Source organism: Chroicocephalus ridibundus, chromosome Z (genome assembly GCF_963924245.1).
Source record: "Chroicocephalus ridibundus chromosome Z, bChrRid1.1, whole genome shotgun sequence".
NCBI lineage: Eukaryota > Metazoa > Chordata > Aves > Charadriiformes > Laridae > Chroicocephalus > Chroicocephalus ridibundus.
In genome coordinates, this window is record NC_086316.1 from 66524396 (window position 1) to 66545786 (window position 21391).

At 41.7% G+C, this 21391-nt stretch overlaps 2 protein-coding genes across 9 annotated transcripts in view; both read right to left on the reverse strand.

Moving 5' to 3' along the window:
* Positions 1-6252: 6252 nt before the first annotated feature.
* On the reverse strand, positions 6253-14470 carry SETD9 (SET domain containing 9). 5 transcript variants are annotated; one of them, XM_063320503.1, is made up of 7 exons: positions 14338-14470; positions 14021-14194; positions 13237-13592; positions 11361-11484; positions 10041-10168; positions 8714-8819; positions 6253-6625 (listed from the first exon to the last, which is right to left on the reverse strand). In XM_063320503.1, the coding sequence occupies exons 2-7, from the start codon at positions 14041-14043 to the stop codon at positions 6538-6540; spliced, it is 825 nt and encodes a 274-aa protein (XP_063176573.1). In that variant the 5' UTR covers positions 14044-14194; positions 14338-14470; the 3' UTR covers positions 6253-6537. The 5 variants fall into 5 exon arrangements, with proteins under 5 accessions (XP_063176573.1, XP_063176574.1, XP_063176572.1 ...); XM_063320504.1 differs by having other exon boundaries at positions 13997-14194; XM_063320502.1 differs by lacking the exon at positions 14021-14194 and having other exon boundaries at positions 10053-10168.
* A 2694-nt stretch (positions 14471-17164) lies between these two features.
* Positions 17165-21391, reverse strand: part of MAP3K1 (mitogen-activated protein kinase kinase kinase 1) — a 64575-nt gene continuing 60348 nt past the window's right edge. For 2 of the 4 annotated variants that reach the window (XM_063320322.1, XM_063320323.1), the window contains exon 20: positions 17165-20523. In XM_063320322.1, the coding sequence (XP_063176392.1) occupies positions 20374-20523 (150 nt within the window). In that variant the 3' untranslated portion in view covers positions 17165-20373. The remainder of the gene's footprint in view (positions 20524-21391) is intronic. The other 2 variants (XM_063320321.1, XM_063320319.1) reach the window with 1 other exon arrangement.

Genomic DNA, 21391 nt, shown 5'->3' on the forward strand with positions numbered 1-21391 from the left:
AACATTAAAACATTATGGCTTAAATAAATATAGCAAAATCTTAGATGGGCCTTAAACGTTGCTTCAGAGTAACGCATTGCAGTATAACCCAGCATTCAAACTGCACTGTAAGCTGTGGGGAACGCGCTCCTGTTCTCTGATGTAAGAAGCCTCGCCCAAAGCCTTAAATCCATGTCAGGGTGGATTACAAAAATTCTACTCGGCTTAGGCCTTAATGCTGAAGTTAAAACTATTTGAAATGCTTTTTGTCTTGGTTTGCCTTTCCCTCAAGAAAACGAACGCTACTCTTGGACCCTGAAAAGCACTGTATTACTTCTAAGATCTTAACAAACACACCAATTCCGTCAAAGGCCAGAGTTAGTTGGTGCTGTGCCTTCCTAGGCGCAGCGTGCTTGTTTTTCCAATGGCTGGCACAATAAAGCTTCGGGTAAGGAAATAATTAGTTATTTTTTAATTAGATAGGAGTACAAGCTGATGTAATTCTGAACAGCAAAAGTTTTAATTTGCCAAGCAATGTAATGAGCTTTGCTTCCTATTAGTGTTTCAGAAAACCCGTAACAGTTTGTTGTCATTTAGACAATTACTCTATCACCTGATGACCCCTCCCCATCCCAGAAGGGGAACTGGGGAAAACAAGGAAACATGAGGGCTGAAATATAAACAGATTTAATAGGATAAGACTAAATAATTAATAATAAAAAAACAGTATTGCTACTGATACTAATATAAGATATACAAGAACGATACTCAGCCCATTCTATCAGTAGAAGCTGTGCGCTCCCTGCAACAGACAGCAAATGTGGGACACGGCAGGCGCTGCAGCTTTGGGAGGAAGGGAAGGGCTCAGGGGTCCGGCATCAGGGCAAGGAGCTCTCTGGACCGCTGCCATCAAGGGAGACAGAAAAACTCTCAGCAAACTTTCTAATTTATATTGAATGTGAGGATCATGGTGTGAAATAGTCCTGTTGGCCACTTGGGTCAAGTGCCCGGGTCTTGCTCCTCCTCATCCCTGTACCTGGCAAGGCTCGAAAGCACTGAGACCTTGAAACCCGTATACCATAGCTGGCTACAAAGTAAATATTTGCACAAATTCAGAGTTCTCCCAAAAGTGGGGTTTTCCATGCATTAGAAGAGAAATTAGTCCTGTGTTGCTCAACCCACACTTCCTCTGATGAAGAAGAGGTGCAAGGTAAGTGTCTTTGTAATGATGGTTGATACAAGGTGCAAAACAAAATACTTCTCCAGAACTGTGGTGGCAGGCTGCACCTCCCTTTTTCTAGTGGTTTATGTTGTTAGAATAAATCATAATGACCGACCGCATCTAATCCTTTCTTGTTTTGATGCAACTGTTAGCCTTACAATGCTGGAGTCTTAAAAATGGTTTTAATTAGTACACGTATGTATAAGGTAAACCTCTGCCCCCAACTCATTAGTTCCTTACTTCCATTTCCATTAAACTAATCTCAGGACACTTCTGCTACTAAAAAGATAAGCAGGCCCTGAAGTCCTTACGGTGCTTGGCTACCTGGTGCCTAAGTCCTCGTTTTGTCCACAAAATGCCAGGCAGCAAAGACTAGAAGCATAAACCCCAGTGATCAGTTTGCTAAAGCACTTTTTACTAGTTCTTGGCTTTCTCTTCCTCTTCTGTGGGGAGTTTAGCGTTCCCAGCAAATCTTGGCCCTGCGGTACGGGAGGAGGCCAGGGTGTCTCAGCAGAAACATGCTCTCCTGCTGCCTCCGAGGGCCTCCCCCTGCTTGAGGTGTGCCTGCTTGTCCCTGCCCGCTCCTTTGCCTCGGTGCTGGGACACCTCTGTCTGCTCCCCAGACGGACTTAACACAGTCCGTTATCTCTGCAGAAGAGTTATTGACTCGTCTTTCCATGTTGCCAGGTGAGCTCCAGAACTAGCACAGGCAAGAAGGAGCAGCAGCTACAGCAGGCAATGAGGAGCTGCTGGGTAAGTACAGCATCACCTTTATATGCAAAAAATAAAAAAAAAGTGCCTCTTAAAGCATGGCTTCATAAGATACAATGAGTCAAATTAGAAACAGGCAGCCACCATAAAGGCTTCCCACTGGCTCTGTCCCCTCTCTTGAGCTGCTGCAGCTCCCTGCAATTGCAGACAACAAAACAAGCGAGAGCCTGGGGTTTGTGGTGGTGTCACCATGTTTAGCGAGTCAGATCAGCTCACGGTGGGGGCTGATGAGCAGCGGCCAGGAAGGAATGGTGGCTTGGAGAGCAGGGGAGGAGGGACAGATGAGCAGCATCATTCACCACGCTCACATCTTTCCCCCTCTCCTCCTACTGAGTGCCATGGGAGTCTCCTGGGGAACTGTTGCCTCTACCCCAGTCCCACTTAGGTATATGTATATTTGTATAGAAACACACCTCTGTGTGTGTATATATATATATATAATCACAGAATCATGGAATCGTCTAGGTTGGAGGGGACCTTTCAGGTCATTGAGTCCAACCATCAACCTAACACCAACAAAAACAACACGAAACCATGTCCCTAAGCACCATGTCTACCAATCTCTTAAATACCTCCAGGGATGACAACCCCACTGCTTCCCTGGGCAACCTGTTAGAATCATAAAATCTTCATGGTTGGAAAGGACCTTTGAGATCATCGAGTCCAACCATACACACACGAAAAAACAAACAAACAAACAAAACCACAAAAAAACCCCAAACGTATTATAACATATATGAATGTGTATATATATACACACATATATGAATATATATATACACACACGCATACCCTTCAGTAGTTTCACGGGCTATGTTTATTTCAGTGCCTGACAAACTCATTTGCCAGAGCACCTCTGCTATGAGGACAGGCTGAGAGAGTTGGGGTTGTTCAGCCTGGGAAAGAGAAGGCTCCAGGGAGACCTTATAGTGGCCTTCCAGCACCAGAAGGGGGCCTACAGGAGAGATAGAGAGGGACTCTTTAGCAGGGAGTGTAGCAATAGGATGAGGGGTAACGGTTTTAAACTGAAAGAGGGGAGATTTAAATTGGATATCAGGAAGAAATTCTTTACTGTGAGGGTGGTGAGGCACTGGAACAGGTTGCCCGGGGAAGTTGTGGCTGCCCCATTCCTGGAAGTGTTCAAGGCCAGGCTGGATGGGGCTTTGAGCAGCCTGGTCTAGTGGGAGGTGTCCCTGCCCATGGCAGGGCGTTGGAACGAGATGATCTTTATGGTCCCTTCCAACCCCAACTATTCCATGATTCTGTTCTATGACATTTACCAGAGGGGTAAGGAGTTCAGACAAATCCAGGAAAAATAAGCCTAAAACTCTCTGTGCAGTGGCAAACCTTTCCACTTTCCCCCTGCACTCCTGGTTTTCTTCTTATGTTGGCGTGGTGTGATAGAGCCCAGATACTCTATCACTCGCCTCCTCAGCAGGACCAGGGGGAGAAAGGAAGATGAAAAAGAACTTGTGGGGCAAGATAAAGGCAGTTTAAAAATGCAAAGGCTGCACAGAAGCAAAGGAAAAGTGAATACGTATTGCCCACTTCCCATCAGCAGGCGATGTCCAACCACTGCCTGGGAAGCAGGGCCTCAGTACGCATAGTGGATGGTCCAGAAGACAAATGGCTTAATAACGAATGACCCCTCCCCTCCTCCTTTCCCTTAGCTTTTATAGGTGAGCATGATGTCATTCTGTATGCAATATCTCTTTGCTCAGCTTGGGACAGCTGTCCTGGCTGTGTCCCCTCATAACCTCTTGCCCACCCCCAGCCTACTGGACTTGGTGGTGAGGGGGTTTGAGAGATGACCCTGTCGCCATGCGAGCATTGCTCAGCAGTAGCCAAAACAGGGGGTGTCACCAGCCCTGCTAGCCACCCGTGCAGAGCAGAGTGCTGCAGGGGCTACTGCAGGCAAAGCCAGGCACAATACCACTGGTGATCCTCACCAAGGATCCCAGCCAGCACATCACAGCTGGCAACAGATTTAAACATACAAATCCTCTCTGTAATTAGTACAGTATTTTAACACATGCAGACCATGGGCTTGCATCTGGGAGAAGGACTTTGTGGATCTGGCCTGTCAGTACTTGAAACTACCTTAAATTTTAGTTTGATTTTCCTTCTTCTACCACTAAGTGTACAGGCATACAGAGGCAGAGTTAGCCAAGTCCCTAGTTTTAGGGAATTCCAAAGAAAATCATCCAGGCAAAGCATCTTTCAAGAAAGAGATTGTATTTACTGTAACGAATAATTTATTATTAACAAGCCATAAACAGGCTGCATAAAGAATTTTACTGGGTTATTATTGGATTGCACCTTACATTTGAAGTGCCTCCTCCTCTCTCACAGGCACTGGCACTGTGGGGTTGGTGGTAATGAACAGGCACACAGGGAACTAGAATGACTTTCACTTTTAATGAAGAGATAGGAATCTAAAGATGAGAAGGAAGACTCTGACATACCTGAAGCCCTTTCACAGGCTGTAGCACTTTACTGGACCGTTATTTCTACTCTTTCATCTTCCTCTCTCCTGCCGTCCCTATGTTGTGCTGCTTCCTGCTCAGAAGTACCACCAGACTGCACCTCCTCCTCCTCCTGACACTTTTTGCCTTTCTGTAGCCACCAGCAGACAGAATTCAATTGCTGTTTCTGCCAGTTGCAGGCCAGGTCTTGTTTTCCCTCACGTATGAGCAGTCCCTGAAGCAGGCTGTCAGGTTTCCATATTCCAGCAAGTAGAATCCAGTCCCATGTGCCCCCTTAGCACCAGTAACCCACACTTCGGCACGGCGACCCTCCGCTACCACACAACTTTCACATCCAGCAGGCAGCCAGTGCAGTAAAGCAAGCCGTTCTCAATAAATAAGTTGTAAACCTGAGGTCCACAGTCATCAGACAGGAGTATACTGTCAAATCTGGTCATTTATAAGGTATTAACAGGTGTAGAATGAAATAGCTGGAGTAATCTATGCCCTTGTATGACAGTATCTTTGCCTGGAGAGCAGCACCTGCCTTTCCTGGCGTGCAGAGACTAGTATTCCTCACCTGCCCACAAACACCGACCTGCTGAGCTAAGCAATGCTGCAGGCACCCCGACAACCAGCCTCCTCTTTGGAGATCAAGAGATGCTCAATAACCTCCTCCCAGAGAGAGCTGGGGAGGAGGCCCGGTTCAGGAGGTGGTGGACAAGGGTACTCTTCAGCAGACTGGAGATCACTACCTGCTCTGCTGTTACCACACAGTGGAGACACAAGGACTGTCACTTAGAAGTTGCCCCAGCATCTTCATAAAACTTGTACAACCCATGCTGAGCCACATGGCACTACCTCATAACTCTGCTATTTAAATCTTCCTGAAAAAGCCAGCCTTCTCTGGCTGAGGAGAATTTCCAGATGAATATGAAAGACAAGGTTGAGGCTTGGAAGGAGACCAAGTAACACAGACACCAAAAAGCTTTGCACTCTGAAAGAAGACGAGCTGCTTCTGCTGCTAAGCAAGGCACCCTGGCTGCCCCAATCACTACCAGCTTTGTTAGAGCACACCATTTCCCATTCCTCCACAAATTCATCAGGAGGCTTGCTTGGACTTTTGCAGTAAATACTGGGATATTTTTCTTTCCCAAGTTGTTTACCCAGACCCGAAGACTGACAAGCTGTCTCTTGTCTACTTTCTGAAGGTCGTTTGCAGACAGGAAGAATTAATGTGAGAAGGGCTGGCTCTGTTTACGCCAGTAACTCATTAAAAAAAAAATACACAGCACGCTTGGTTGGCACTATTTCCTCCAGCTATGCGCAACATGAAGTTCTCTCTCTCGGAGAATAAAAGCTATGAAAGTTGCCACATGCCAGGAAACTTTCACTGAACCACTGAAACTAGGACTAGACAGGGCTTCAAGATACATCCCGCCTTTCCTCCTACCCCAAGGCAGGCACAACTAAAGCCAGTGGCTCAAGCTGGCCTCTTGATGACAGCGCACCATGCAGGCATATCTGAAGTGCATATTAGCACTGTTCCAAAACTGGCTTCACAAAAGATATGGACAACTGGCTACACTGGAATACTTTCTAAAAGGAAACAGGTACCGAAGGGACCAACTCCAAGAAAACCAGAACGAGAACTAGTAATTACCATGAACTATGAGGATTCTCTGAGGAATACGTCCAAGAGGGAAGTCTTTTTACAAATGGTGTCCATTGTAAGCATGAGAAATGAAATGGCAAAATATTAAAACTGAGCCACAGTTACAGACAACTGTGCAAACTACAAGATTAAACGACATGTCCAAAACTTAGTATTTTATTTTGTGAGCTACTGTATGGGCAGCTGAGCAACAATAAGCAACAATATCAACACCAGCAGACAGCTGAGAACCTAACGATGTAAACAGTTAAACGTTCACCTCTGCATCAAGTGTGAAGTGCTGTCAGGGAAACACAAGCCTGCAGCTTGCTTTCTAAATGGTACAGCTACAGCCTTCCATTATGTAAAAATGCTCACGAAGCTTGACATACACATGCAGTAACCATTTTAATGACACAGATTTCTTCAGTCTTGAGTCTATTCACTCAGTTGACAACAGTGTAGTAATTAGAAAAAAGTTCTTCTCCTTGCTTGATGTCTCTGAGAGTGACAAGCACTACACACCTCAGGTGGCTGTAAAAAAAGGAAATGCAAAACATGTAGAAGTGAACAATTATATTTCCCTTTTAATTTTTTTTAATTCTTCATGGCATGGAGCTAAAACAATGGCTCTGTCTAGATTACTTTTCGGAGTAACACACATAATGCAGGCCAAGGAGCCTGGAAAAACAACACTGAAATACAGACAGCAAATATAAGCAAAACGAACATAATTACCAAAACCAGCACAGCCTATGTGAGTATGCAAATAATGTTTCCACTCACACAACTATTCAGAAATAAAAAGAATTAGTCAAGACAGAGAAAAAGCCAGAGACAGGAGGAGAAGCTACAGCAAAGTTCATGGAGCAAAAATCATTCCTTTAGACATGCTTACCCACAAGTGCTATCTGGCTAAACCCACTCCAGCTAAACAGCTGAACTGCACCAGAGACCTGCTGCAACCTATGATGATGGGTGAATTCTCCATAAACCCAATCTGAAATCAGTGGCTTGCAGTTTTCTTACACAGAGATCTTAGGAACCCACCCTGCCAAACTTCCTTTAAGTAAATGACCATGCCCTAAAGCTGAAGTATCTACTCTAGGAAGGAGCGCACCTTCTTCTGATGCTGATGAATGTGAAAGCAAAAAACATCATCAACCCAAAGAGTCCCCACTACTAAGAAATTTAGTGTGAGGCTATTTTGAAACAAATCAAAAAACCACAAAAATGTAAACAAGTACTAAGAACTCCTTTACAAGACAGAAACCAGATTACCTATGTTCTCAGCACCGTAAATATCAGTATCAAAACAAGAAGCTAGAAGCAGATGGGATCTCATCTAGCGGCTGTACACTGGGAGAACTGATGACTAATGACTGCATTTTCTTGGACGATTCCAAGGAAAAGAGCAAAAATTCCCCCTCCCTGAAATCGTCCCGTAGCTTAGTTCTGCTCATTGTGCTTTCACACTTCAAGTACAGCATCCAGACTTCCTGCAAATTCAATCTCGCTGCTTCTCTTATTATCATTTATTTACTTACCTGCAGATTACAAATGCGTCTTTAACCTTGCCTCAACAAAGTCTAAGTTTAATCAGAAAAGTCATTTTTCCAGTATGTGCCATAACCTTCTTCAGTCAAATTTCAGTTTTAAAAAAGCTCTAGAATTACATTAGAAGTCCAGATTATCTGCCCTAAAATCCTTATATATCCTCTAAATGAAAAGGATTATTTAGTTCCTGAAGGTAGCAACTGGTCCAGAGACACAAGTTTCTCCGGTGTGTTAAATTCAGTACCAACATTATATCTTACTTTCTCACAGCTTCAAAGTTATTCTCCACTGCATCACAGTACAGGACACTCACTGCCAGACATACTGTCTGTTCTTGTTGCCCATATTGTTCCTGGTACATATTCATCTAATTGTCATTTTTCCCACATTTCCAAACGAAAATCTGAGAAAGGTTTCCAAGTGTTTTAATTTGTAAAAGAGGTGGATTGTCAGGTCACAGTGAGGATGTTGTAATTGTGTAGTGTAACTAAAAGTCACGTGCTTTTATACTACATAGTGTTTCACTTGTCTCAATACAAAATAATTTTAGGTTTCTTCCTTGCAAATTCATCTGCTTATTCCTCACATAAGCAGAAGACATGGAGAACAGGACAGTAAGAAGCCTAAATCTCAACTACCTCATAAGGGCTTTAACTGGTTAAGGTTTGCTAACTACATTTGAAATACATATTAAAAACCTCAGTACTGTAATCCAAGCAAATACAGCTAGTGCTTTATGGGATTCAGAAGAATCACACGTTAGTGTTAACACTGCTTATCAAACTGTCTTCAGAGCTATACGCTGATCTCACTTGTGAAGATGTGGAAACAGGAACAAAAAGAAATAGTCTCGTAAACCACTTGAAATCATTCTATTCAGAGAGCTAACTCTTCCATAGACGTGCATGCTTTTGTGCAACTCATTGTCATATGAACTAATAGTATTCTTCAGCCATATTTGTCTTTTTTATACACACAGTATGCTTTGTATCGTACAAATCTAGGAGGTCTATACAGTATGCTTTGTATCATACAAATCTAGGAGGTCTTTGATTCACTGCTAACCTGTCTATCTCATGGCTGTAGACGATGTTTGGAAGATACTGTTTCAGTTCTACTGGAAAATATTCCGGCACATCAAACTCCTGGTAACACACGTTGGCTGCTTTTTCTAGAAATAAGGGGGAAAAAAAAAGTCTCTATGATACTGAGAAAATCTTACGTAGGCCTTAGATATGTGTAAAAATATGAAATGAGCTGCTGCTTCAGTACCAGATGCTTCATCAAGCCTGAAAACCATGCCTCTGTTGGGCGCTGCTACACTCCTCTGAAGCTGTATTTTGAATTTACACGAGATACACAACCAACTATAGGACCTTTAATTCATTCTCGCTGCATTAAACAGGATGACCCAATTATCAACACATGTATGAAGGGGCATAACTTGCACAGTGCCAGGGGCAGCTTACAGCATGGCTAAATGTTGTTAATATACAGCATTTGCTTTTACAGTTAAAATAAAAAACTTGAAAAAACTTTTCCTGGTGGCAAAATATGTCATAAATACAGCCAGGAAGAAAATCACCATCTGCCCATCAGGAAAAAGGGAATTTTATTTACATGCACATGGGACCTGGAAGAAACAGTTTCACGGCACAGACCTTTGTCTCCGTGCCAGTAAATACTTGGTTTGCCACTCCAGCAACCTTTCTGGATGCTGCTTGGAGGCAGTGTCTTTAGTGTAATGCAGGCTCCAAAAGCCACTTAGAAGCTAGGTATGGTAGCAATTGATCTTTCTGTATCTCCATTCCCATGAGTTAGTTATTCCCCAAACCTTAAGACAAACACATGCTGTGTAAAACAGAATAAATGAAGTTCCCCTCTTCATGTCCAACAGCTAGATCATACCAACAGTTTCCTAGATTTTGTGCATAAAATTAAGGAATTTTAAAAAAGCATTATACTCCTAACTGAGCAGTGACACACTCTTACTGCACGTGTCACTGTGCGTATGGTTTTCTCATGAAGACTGCTGGAACCATACTGCGGAACTTAATCTGCAACTCTCTGTACTGCCTTAGCCCAGCAGTGCTTTGCCAGACATCCTTTCCCACCATTTCACGTTTTGGGATGTATGCCTTTCATTCTACATAAAAGGAAGGAGACTGGGGAATCTGCGAGAGTGAGAAAAGCACAAGGATATTTGAAGCATTGCTGCACTGAAGAATTCTAAAACCCAGCTGCCACAAAAGGTCTCAGAAACTCTTTATCCCATAAGTACTTATATTGTCTTAAACAGCACTATTGCCCTCCAACATTGGTATCTGACTCTCTCTGTCACCCCCAAAATATTTTATATCCACAATGACAAACGCAAGCCTGGAAAATTTACCTGGCAACTTACCATGTGAGCAGTTGTTGACATACTGTCCCACTGCCAATGGGTTTTGCAGGGCAGATGTGAGCCAGCTCTCATCACTCATTTGAAATGGGCCAAGTTGATCTCTCCTGCTGCAAGACCTGAAATGACCGGCAGCGTTAATGTGAATCACTGCTCCTTCCCTTAACAGATTACCTGTAATTCCTCCTGTAGAAATGGCCACGGTTGCTGGGTAATGTTACAGCTGCCCAGCCCACCTGGGAGACAGGATAACACTGGGGTGCGGACTGGGGGGCATGTGGGCAGACCAACACCTTGATGAACTTTAAGGAGTAGATTTAAACCACCCACTAGTGTGTGGTGTCTTTCAGAATCTGTACAACCACCACGTACAATTCTAGAAACCAACATCAAACGTTACCATGACAGAAACGTCCTGACATCTCGCTCATCTCTAAAGATGTGATGGCTCCTTAGTATCAACCTCAAACTCACTCCCAGAATTAAAATCTGGTATTAGTAGGTATTAGCATTCAGACTGTGTATTATTTTAGATTGTTCTGCTTGTTATTAGTTTTATCTTCTCTTTGTGTCATATTTAAACACAAATTGCTACAGATTATATTTTAAGGTAAGCTAAAACAGTCCAGGCTAGCTGCATCACTTGAAGTTCAGATTGGTCATTAGGAAAAGGTTTTTCAGTGAGAGGGTGGCTGGTCCCTGTAACAGGCTCACTAGGGCACCAAGCCAGTCAGCGTTCAAGGAGTGTCTGGATGATGCTCTAAGCCGTATCGTTTAGTTTTAGGTAGTCCTGTGGGGAGGATGCAGTTGGACTTGACGATCCTTATGGGTCCCTCCCAACGTGAGATATTATTATTGTTATTATTGTTATTGCTCCCTTCTTAAGTCCTGCCCATCTGTAGACCAGAGCTGAAGTTACCAGATTTATCCTTTTTGTATCAGCAAGCCCATATAGAGGCTTTTATTTATTATTTTTTTATCCATTAAGCAGATTTGAGTAACAGCTCAGGAGCATTTAAAAATGTCATGCTACACCCTGTTCCTATTAAAACTGGAGCACAATGTAGCTTTACAGGAAACAGTCTCTGTATATCAAAACGCATCTCAACAGCATTACAGATGAAGACAAAAGTACGTAACAGATCACATCCAGCACCTCTTACTTTGTGTTGTTTGTATTATGAGATACACATAGGTGGACGATATTCAAATATAATTCAATTTATGGTAAGACAACAGGGAACTGAGACCGTCAGTACCACTGTTTTAAATCAGTGGAGTGACAATCCCCCATTTCTTTTGACCGCTTACCTGTACACTGATCTTGACAGTCCTCTATCATTCCCATCAATAAGGATGCCATCTATGCACCTAAAAATAAAGGGATTGCCAAGGGACTGGAAAAAGATGGGCTCATGCTTTCTGTATACTGTGCCTGTTGTAAGACAGATACGATTATTTCAGAGAAATTAAGTTACCTGTCAGAATGGGGTTACAATATCATCCAGCCCCCTCCACACAGAAACTCAAAGGGGGTAGGAGAGAACTACTCTCTCAGTTAACATTAACACTTGTAAACCTGCAAGCTTTTAGATACATCTTTGTGGGATGCAAAAAAAAAAAAAAAAAATCTACGTGAGATGAGATATTCCAAAGAGAGGAGTCATTGAGGGGAACCATTAAAGAGGAGGCCTGTGTCCAGTAGTGAGAGGTAGATAAACCACCATAGCCAAATGTCCTGCTTCTGAGAGGAAACATCAAGTGACATTTGTTCCAAGAAAGTGCAGCTGAAGATATTAAGTTGTTTTGTTACTACTGCGTCATCATACTTTGAAAAGCACACTGACAGCAAAAAACCTGAAACACCTCCCTCTGCCACCCTGATCAGAGATTTTGCTTGGTACAGGAGAGGGGAAACGACACAGCAAGAACAGGCAAATCATTTCAGCAGACCATTTCCCAAATCTGTGGGCAGGATTTAACCTGTCCCGAGTTCTAAGCACAGAAAAATGACATCAGACTGGTGTGCAGTTTTTCATATTGCAGTCCTGCATCCCTCACATCCGCTGTATCTCCAGCAACTCTCTGCAGGAATCCTTTGTTGCAATCTCATGAGGAGCTAGGTGAAGGCTCTGCTGGCAGGCTGCACTCACTGCAACAGGCAGGAGAGCGCTGACCTGCTCTCTCCACAGGGTCCCTTGCCCAGCCAGCAGCCTTGCAGTTTCCTTCTATGAAAAGGAAAAGCAGAAAAGGAAGGCATTTCAACAGCTCATCCTCTTCTTATTGCTAGATGAGCTTCTAGAGAAGATCCTCAATGAGCCTACACTCACGCTTAATATGTGCCTGAAATCTGAAGTGAGCTGCAAGAAGGCAGGCTCATTCCCTGCGATTGTCATTTGGCAATTAGTCAGTTTACCAGTCAACGGTAATGGCCAGACACTCCTGCTCTGGGATGGCAAAACATGCTCCGCTGCCCAGTGCTTGGACTGGTCCCGATCCTGCAATGCTGGCACAAGCTACACACTGCATGCAGGGGATGATTCTGTTGACAGATGAAACACAAACAAATCCAAAGCATTTCAGCAGAGCTGTCCTAGCCTGGCCTTACTGACAGAATTACAATCTTTTCAAGAAATGTAAGCAAATATAGTTCCACGAAATGAGGAGGAGGAACAGAGAAGCGCTGATTTTCCAAATGTGCTTTATGGAAGAAACTTCCACTAAATAAAGGTTTTATTTTCATTCTCCAATCTGTTATTTTTGTGCTTTGAAAAAGTTCATACTGTTGTCAGCTCATCTATATGGAGATCTCAAAACCTCATTTTAGAGATGCTTATCCAAAAAAGAAACTCCAAAGAATTGTTTAGTTCATCTACTTGAAATTGCTCCCATGCATTTGTGTGTAAAGAATCTGAAACAACTTTTCTAGCAGCTGAAAAATCAGAGTACTGAAAGGTTTTTTTGTAAGCAAAATTATACCCCCTTTCCAAATATTCTGTTTCTTATTTCCAAAAGAACTGCAGTCAGTTTACACAAAAATATTCTCATTCACCATAACCTATTATTTTGTTAGGGAATGATGAGCATAAAACTGGTAAAATAAAAATTAGTGTATAACTTTGGCATTCTATAATAAAATGGTCAGAAATCATATCTAACTTAATCAGAAAAAAGAACATTCCATTACCAGGATACATAGATACAAGCGTCCCTTTTGGTACAAAACCTTTGGTAACAAAGACTCCAGTCCCAGCAGAAACCAGGGAACTACGGTCTCGAGTAAGACTGAACCCCAGTGTATTAAACAGAACTTCCTCCGGACTAAATACATGTTGGCCCTGATGGTTTACTTCTGATTGCTTCTGCTCAACAGTCACTAATTCCATATATTTACATCTGATTTCTGGAAGTAAGGCCAAAATATGTGCTTGTCTACTTAAGTCATTTATGAAGAGAGCTTTAAATATTTTCAGTAGTGTTTCAAAGACATCTTCATCAGAGATAATTTTGTCTTGAGAGCTTTCGGGAACATATCGGAGGGTCCTGTAAAGAAAAGAGAAATTGAGATTACATTTTTCCTAAATAAAATACGTTAAGAGCCATTTTACAGCAGCAACTTATACGAACTGTCACTTCAAACAAACCCAAACTCTAAAGAATATTCTTTCACACCTGTCCTACTATAAAACCACCATCTGTGTATTTACAGCAAAGCAAGTAGGTTAAACCCCACCGAGCTCTTAGTGACAAACACAACAAAAATCAAATGTATGTGATTATCAAAGTGTTTGTGTGTGTATATATATCGAAAGTTCATTACACTTTAAATGAGGCAAAGACAAATATTATGCTAAGAAGATTTTAATTTATGCTACTTGTAACAACGCCATACTCATTTAAATTCAAGCACTACTTTTACTGTTAAAAAGAGGGCAAAAACATCTTACCGAATAAAAGGAAAACCCATCTACCTAGTTTTAACGTTAAATTCCATTTTAAAGTAGCGAGGTATTCATCGAAGCGACACACAAGGCAGAAGCGCTTTGTCAAAGCGGCCACCTCCCCGTGAAACATCTGAGTTGGCTCCTGCGCCGCCTCCGGTCACTCCCGAGAAGGGGGGAGCGGGGTCTCAGCTCCAGCAGTTACTGGAGGGGGAAAAACCCGGCGGGAAACCCACCTCAGCCCGCCAGAGGGCAGAAAAAGCCGGGGGGGGTGGGGGGGTGGAGCTCCCCGCCGAGCTGCCCTCCTCGTTACCCGGTGGCTCCCGGGACCTGCCCCTCCGCCTCACCTGCGCTTGCGGCGGAGGTTGAGGGCCAGCCAGGGCACGAAGCGGTACTTGTAGCCGTCCCACCGCCGCCTCAGGGATCGCAACATGGCGCCGGCTCCCACTCCCTCACGACCGCCCCGGGGGCACCGCCCTCTCGCGCGCCTCGCCCGCCCAAACGCCACAGCTAATCAGCGCTCCCGAGGGGCGACTAAATTTGCATACGGAGCTGCCATTGGTCGGTGCGGGGCGAGCGGCCTGTGGGGCGCCGAGGACCGAGCGGCCCAGCCCTTTCGGACGGTCTGGTTCTGTTTGGTCCTCGGCGCCCAGTGGGGTGTAATAACAAGCAATACGCCGCCCGTGAGCTCAGACATCACTTAGGAGCATAAATAATGTATATTTTTAAGTGGTGGATAGCACCCTCGTGTAACATCGCTGGGCGCGTGACACACGAAGGCGTGAAGCGACGCCCTCAGGCTCGCCAGGCGCCATCTTGTCACTCCCTGAGGGAAGGTGGACGGTGTGGCCTGTCCTTTGCCACAGACAGCTGGGCGGGGAGCAGCTTGTGCACAGCTACCGAGAGGGGGGAGCCTGCAAGCAGTGTGAGAAACTTTGTTTGAAGCATAAGAGTTGTTAATCAACGAAACTGGACTGAAGCAGTGCTGGGAGTCCCTGTTCTTCGATGGCTGACAAGTGTGGAGAGCTGGTTTACCAAGGTGTAAAGGCATGGTAGGATTACACCAAAGAAAGAGAGAGCTGCAGGCACTGGAAAAAACCCCTCATGTCCCATGGGTGCATGCTTATAAATGTAAATACTCATACATCTCTCTCTATGTAAATAATGCGACATGACCCTTCCGTGTTTTATTAAACAATTGCAAAAGGTAAGGTCTGATACCAAAAGGAAATTTAAAAAATGATCTAGAAGCAGTGGTTGAACCCTACCTCCTTGACAATTCTGCCTCCCAGCACTATCTGATCACCTTTCCAAACTGACCCTGTGCCTGCCTCTATAGAGCCACGCTGAAGACTGTGCCTCAGACAATCCAGATCATAAAAAGAGTGGATCAATAACCCTGAGCTGAAGTCTGTGACATTTCTGTCCATGCTTGTGATTAGTATTGTGCCCTGGTGACAAGAAGACACACGTTGTGCTTCGTAGCATCATAAGTGATGGCAGCTTGGAAGGTGCAGCCTGTTTACTGATGTAAAGCAGCCTGCGGCATTTACTGCAAGCCGAACGAGCCAAACAGCAGTGATATATTCTTCAAGTATTTACGACTCAAGTACATATGGGGTGGGGGCATAAGCTCTTTTGGTGCCACACTCTACCATCAATTGCCTATAAAATAAGCAAAAAAAAATCTAGAGCAGAAAACAATTATCTTCAAAAATTAGCAGAGGCCCCCAAATCATTCTTTGCAAATCATTAAGAGATATCAAAGGTAATGTTACCTCCTTGGCCACTGTTCTCCCTTCTCTGCTTAGGTACCTATTTTCATAAAACTTACATCTTTGGATGCTGCTCCTTATCTACAGTTTTAGTTAAAATCTGCCAATGAAGTCAAAAGTTATTGAGAAAACAAGACAGAACGTGACAGCATGTTTCTTCCTTTCTTAGGAAACTAGTTTAAAAAATAATCATACGGAGCTAGTGCATGAGAATTGGTTTTTGGGTGAACAGAGAAATGAAACTTCAAACCACTGTCAATACTTACGCTCCTATGTCTGGACCCAAACTCGTGCCAAGAGTTTGATTTTGTGAGGCAGGCCCGCCAAAGCAATGAAACAAGCGGAATTAACTTCCCATCTCACAGCCTTGCAAATATTGATAAATTGCCTCTTGATTTACTCCATATTCACTTAAATTCTATTGTTGGCCTTGTACATCTTTTCCGAGAACAGGAACTGAGTGATGGTATATTGGAAACTGAAATAATTGAGGGAAATAAAAGGAAATGGCACAGTGGCTGCCTCAGAATGCTTTCCTGCCATCTTCTGGACTGTCTCGGTAATGACAGGGAAGAAAGGACTCGATTCACAACTTGAATTCTGGATTTCGGCAGCCGCGTGCCGTAACGAGAAAACACCATCCATATTTGGCACAGTACTGCCAAATTGCCACATATTGTGGCTCTTAAAAGCAAGACTAGCCACATTCGTGATTCATCTCAGCAAGGAATACTAAGCAATGAGAGAAAAGTCAGTGAGGGAAATAGAGTGTCCTGGCAGGCAGGCAGTCAGGTCAGAGCAGCCATGTGTACGCGTTGCCCGCTCAGATGATGGAGGGGAAACACAGGATCCTCCTGACACTCCAACACGTTCTGGAAGCAATCATCACCTTTCAGTGAGAGCTTGCAAAGATGAAACATTGTCAGACTTCAACCTATGATGTCACGTAGAACACAGAATGTAACGTTATTCCCACCAGAGAAATCAAAATGGCCACAGTTTGCTATTTGCCTGTGGAAAAACAGAACATGCCCTTTGCAAATGAAGACATTTGGTTCTATGAGTAGGCATCTTTAACATTTACTGCCAACAGCTGGGGACAGGTGATCTCTTCCATCCCTTCTTCCTAAAAAGGAGACTGCAACATTATAATTACCACACGGTACTGTAAGATTCAGGAAATCTATCGTAAATCAAATAAAGGAAGATACCATTACACGCAATTTATCTTTTATTTAATCCTTGTCATATATTTTCCTTCTTGGCATTTCAGTTAGTACATTTTTGATTTTAAAAATCAGACACTAAAATTTATCTGAAGATTTCTGCTGGTGAATTGATATGTTTGTCTCTATTTGCAGAAAGTCACATAAGTGATACTGTAGAGACTATAAAGAGAGTGATCCCTCAAAATGTAGAATTTAGTAGTCACAAAAAAGGCTACAGAACACTTGAACTAATTTTAAACTATCAAAAAAGTGATTAATATAAAAAAAATTAAAAAATCAGGAGAAAGACCAGTAACCGAAACAAGCCCTAGCTTTGAAAACATATTCAGATTGCTGGAATAAGGAAAGGCCTGTTTGCTACTTAAATCACAAGCAACAGTATAATTTCACTGAAAACATAAAATAGCAGATTAACTTCCAAGACACACCTCAGTGACTCCAGAACTGTCTAACCAAATCAGCTCACCTAACATGGTAATTAATAGTTAGATTTGAAGTAACGCAAAATTTAGACATTTAATGTTTGATCTAAGAGCATAAGCAAGTGAAGTTCACAGATACAGTGTCGTCATAAGAGAAGTTCCTACCTTTATTACTGATTGAAAAAAAAAAAAAATAGTGTTTGCTCCTACCTGTTATCTAAGCATTCTTTACTGCTATACATAAATACATATATCAGCCAGTACTTATTCATATGTGTCAGTTAATATTTGAAACTCTCTTGATATATCAAGTGTTACATATGAAATTGTGTATAAACAGTGAAGTTTACCAGAAATATTTTATTCACACCAGTAAACTGAATGTGTTTCCTCATACAATAAGCAAAGGACAAAGTTTGTTCAAAAACTTTTATTTACTATAAAGACAAAAACCACCAAAATAGGTAAAAATTATACTATATAAAATTGGTTCAATGGGGTAAAAACTTTTAATTAAAATATCTTGATATATTTAAAATAACAAAGGATACAATGAAGCCAAATTTCTTAACCCAGAGATTTCTGTAAAATTTGCTTGCACAGTAAGGTGCTAATAGAAGTTAGCCCTTAAGCCCTGGAAGTCTTAGGAATCAGTCACATAGCAAATATAATTTCATGTGAAAGTGAACTTTGGTAGAAGAAACTCTATAGGACACCTGAGGTAGTAGAAACTGGAATAAACAGCAGTAGACGTTATTTACAACTTAAGTACCAAATAACATTAAGAACACAAAAAAATAATTACACAATACAATTTTCAGTCCAGCTTTGATCCAAAGAAAATAAGAATATTACATCACATCTGCATTTTAAAAACACCACAATTACCAGCAAGCTGAGGGAAATGCAAACAAACTCAAACAAATGCATTTGGACACTAGAGGCAGTTTGAGTTTGAAATGTGGTAGGCATGGTGATCTACAAAGTAATACTGATTAGCTGAGGTTCATCAGTTTATACAGTTTACATTTCTGCCAGAAACAGTATTAATCTGACAACTGATCTTCCAGTACATGAATTGGCAAGAGTGCATCCTTTAAAGCTTGCACATAAAAAAGACTTGGAAACAATCTTATTAGAATGAGAAATTCTAAAGTGGTAAAAAAAAAAAGTCAAGTACAAAACAGTTAAGAGCTACCAAACTTCACATTTCGGTATTATCTTTTTAACTCTTCAAAGTCTGCCAGTCTTCCAAAACAAAGGAATGTAAAATTTCCAAAATAAAGACATTCACAACTAATGACACTGCTTTTTTTATTAGTATGAGCACTATCATTTCTGTAAACTTATCTTTAAGATGTTTTACTTCCAATTTGTATTGTACATTTTTAATGTACTATAGCTTATTTATTTTGTCCTGAGTCTTTGAAAATAACCAATTCTATTTCAGTCCAACAATCCAACTGGCTTCTGAAGAGTTAAAACATCAACAGTATTTTTTTCCAAAATGGATTAAACACAATCATTATTTGATTTAAAAAGATCCCCTTTCTTAAAAAAGCAAAAGAAAAGCTGCCATTTTCCTTCAGAATTACATGCATCATAATCTAAAAACCTGCCTTTAAAATATTTTTAAAAACCTGTTTTTAAAAAAAAAAAAAAAACAAACAACAAACACACCTGCTTAAAAACATAAGTTTTACACTACAAGTGAAGCTTTACTTCACATTTTACTTTATCTTGCTTTTCAAGTCCAAGTTTGTTTCTTGTTAACATAAATACCTTTCTTATGGTAATATTTTTAACATTTTGAAATTAAAATATCACTAATGGCTACAGTAAATAGATGATGTACGGCAGAAGGAAAACAGCAGGTAAAACTTATTATCAGTAGAGAATATGACCTCAGTTTTGTTACACAAAAAATGAGATTTGCTCATAGCTGGCACCTGCTCCCACTGAAGTACAGGACAAAGTCTCTCATAAACTTTAACGGGAGCTGGGTTTGCAGCCTTTGACATGAAACTTCTCTACGTGATTTGCCATAAGCTGCTGCTATATGAAAAGAAGGCTCAACAACTTTCAGCATGATTCAGACTAAGCTGTTTTACGCATAACAGTCTTGGTTTTTTCTGTTTCGTTTTTTAAATAACCTATACTATCAGAGCCTTCAACACTGCCTTGTTGAAGGCAGCATTTTTTTTTTTTTAGTACAGATTTCCAGCAAATCTGTTTTTAAAACTCTTGTGTCAGCAAGATGTTCTATGACACAGCTTGCATCTTTTTCTAAAGACTATTTTTAAAAGATCCCCTTTCCCTGAAAGTTAAAAATACAATGAAAACAAACTTTAATTTCAAAAGAAATTACATGGCCAGCAGTAAATGCACAGTGAACTACAACTTCCTGCTCTTACTTTAAGGAAGGCAAAATGTTTTTTTAAAGTATCCATCAATGTTTGGATTTGTATAATTAACAGGGACAGATACAGAACTTGCTCTTAACCAGTGCTGAACACTGACTAATTGCAGAACCCTCTGTTTACATCTGCATGATGTGAAATGGAACAGTGATTGCTATATTAAAATAGATCCTGAGCCCCTCAGCTGCTAATATTGCTGAAAAAGTGCTCCAAATAAAATAAAAATCACTTATCTGCTAAATAATCATGCAGATTTAAGGAAAATTGCTTTTGTGTTCACATAGAGCCAGATGTTTGAAAAGGCACAGTTTACAAATCTCTGCACAAGTTGTGAAATGTTGCATACTGAGCTTAGGTAAAGATCTTGATTTGTCAATCACATACTTAGGTAGGGTCCCCCGCTGGCCTTAAGTCCTTGATGTTTCTATCATTAAGGCCAGCAGAATAATACAAATTGCTGTGCTTGATGGCACCGCAAGACAGTTGTTGTATATTCAGTAGCATTTTCTTCAGTATATCAGCCTTATACGTAAGTAGCTACCATGTGGTACGGAAGACCGGGTGTTTCAGCAGCTCCCTTGATGGGGGTCTGTCCTGAGGTTGAAGTTCTAAACACCGAAGAGTCACATCTTTCAAGCCAGGAGACAGATGTGTAGGGACTGATGGAGCAGTAGTTGCACTAGCGATCTGAACAAAAGGAAAATAACTTCTTAGAAGTCAGTCATTCTCAAAGCCCCTCTCTTACCCCAAAAACCTTCCATGAGCTGATAATTTTCAGCTGACAAGTTGTATTTATGAGCTTTTTCTCCACTTAGCATATATCCTACTGCAGCTTGAAGATTACATTACTGCTTCCATTTTATAAAATGAAATGGGTCTTAAGTTGCCCTTACACCTATTGCCTTTCACAGTCTGCCTCTCTCCTGGCACTTTTCTCTAAGTTTTATAGCAAGACTCTGCAGTGACCATCTGCTGAGCAGACCATAAGAAAAGCTCTTATGCCATATATACGGTATTCTTTGATCTACTAGTTGCCATCACTGTTAACTGGCATAAGGCAACATGGAGATATATGTTACATTATGACATGTTAAGCTGGCTGTGCTCTCTTGCGTTGTCTTTATTGTATTTCTGCCACCACCCCAAAGGGCAGATAGGCACAAATCACTCCGAACCAAATTAATTCTGACCTCCTCTAGATCAAATTAAGTAAGATGATTGAGAACACTGGAGTGGCACCACCAGATTCACACAGCCACAGAACCAACGCAATTGCATCTCTTACCACAATTGGTTTGTACCTAATTAAACCATATTTGAATACTCCTGTGTTAGTTCTGTTTTGTGGAAACATTTTCTTCACTCATGCTACAGAAAATGCTAACAATCACTTTCTTCACGTGAAGCAGTATTTACTTCATTCATGCCTACAGTTCAACTAGACTTTTAAAATTAAATATAATAACTGATTTTAGTAAGAAACATGAATGCCAAAATGGATGGCCTAGAAAAGGGAGGGGCAGTATTCATATATAGCATGGCATAATGGTAAATA

What these genes read in the sequence shown, in the direction of transcription:
- SETD9 (XM_063320501.1), bottom strand. Translation starts at nt 14,423, where the DNA reads ATGTTGCGATCCCTGAGGCGGCGGTGGGACGGCTACAAGTACCGCTTC. An exon ending in CTGTCAAGATCAGTGTACAG is followed by an intron (nt 10,169 to 11,360) that starts GTAAGCGGTCAA and finishes CGGTCATTTCAG; the next exon opens with GTCTTGCAGCAGGAGAGATC. An exon ending in TACAGCCATGAGATAGACAG is followed by an intron (nt 6,626 to 8,713) that starts GTTAGCAGTGAA and finishes CTTTTTTTACAG; the next exon opens with CCACCTGAGGTGTGTAGTGC.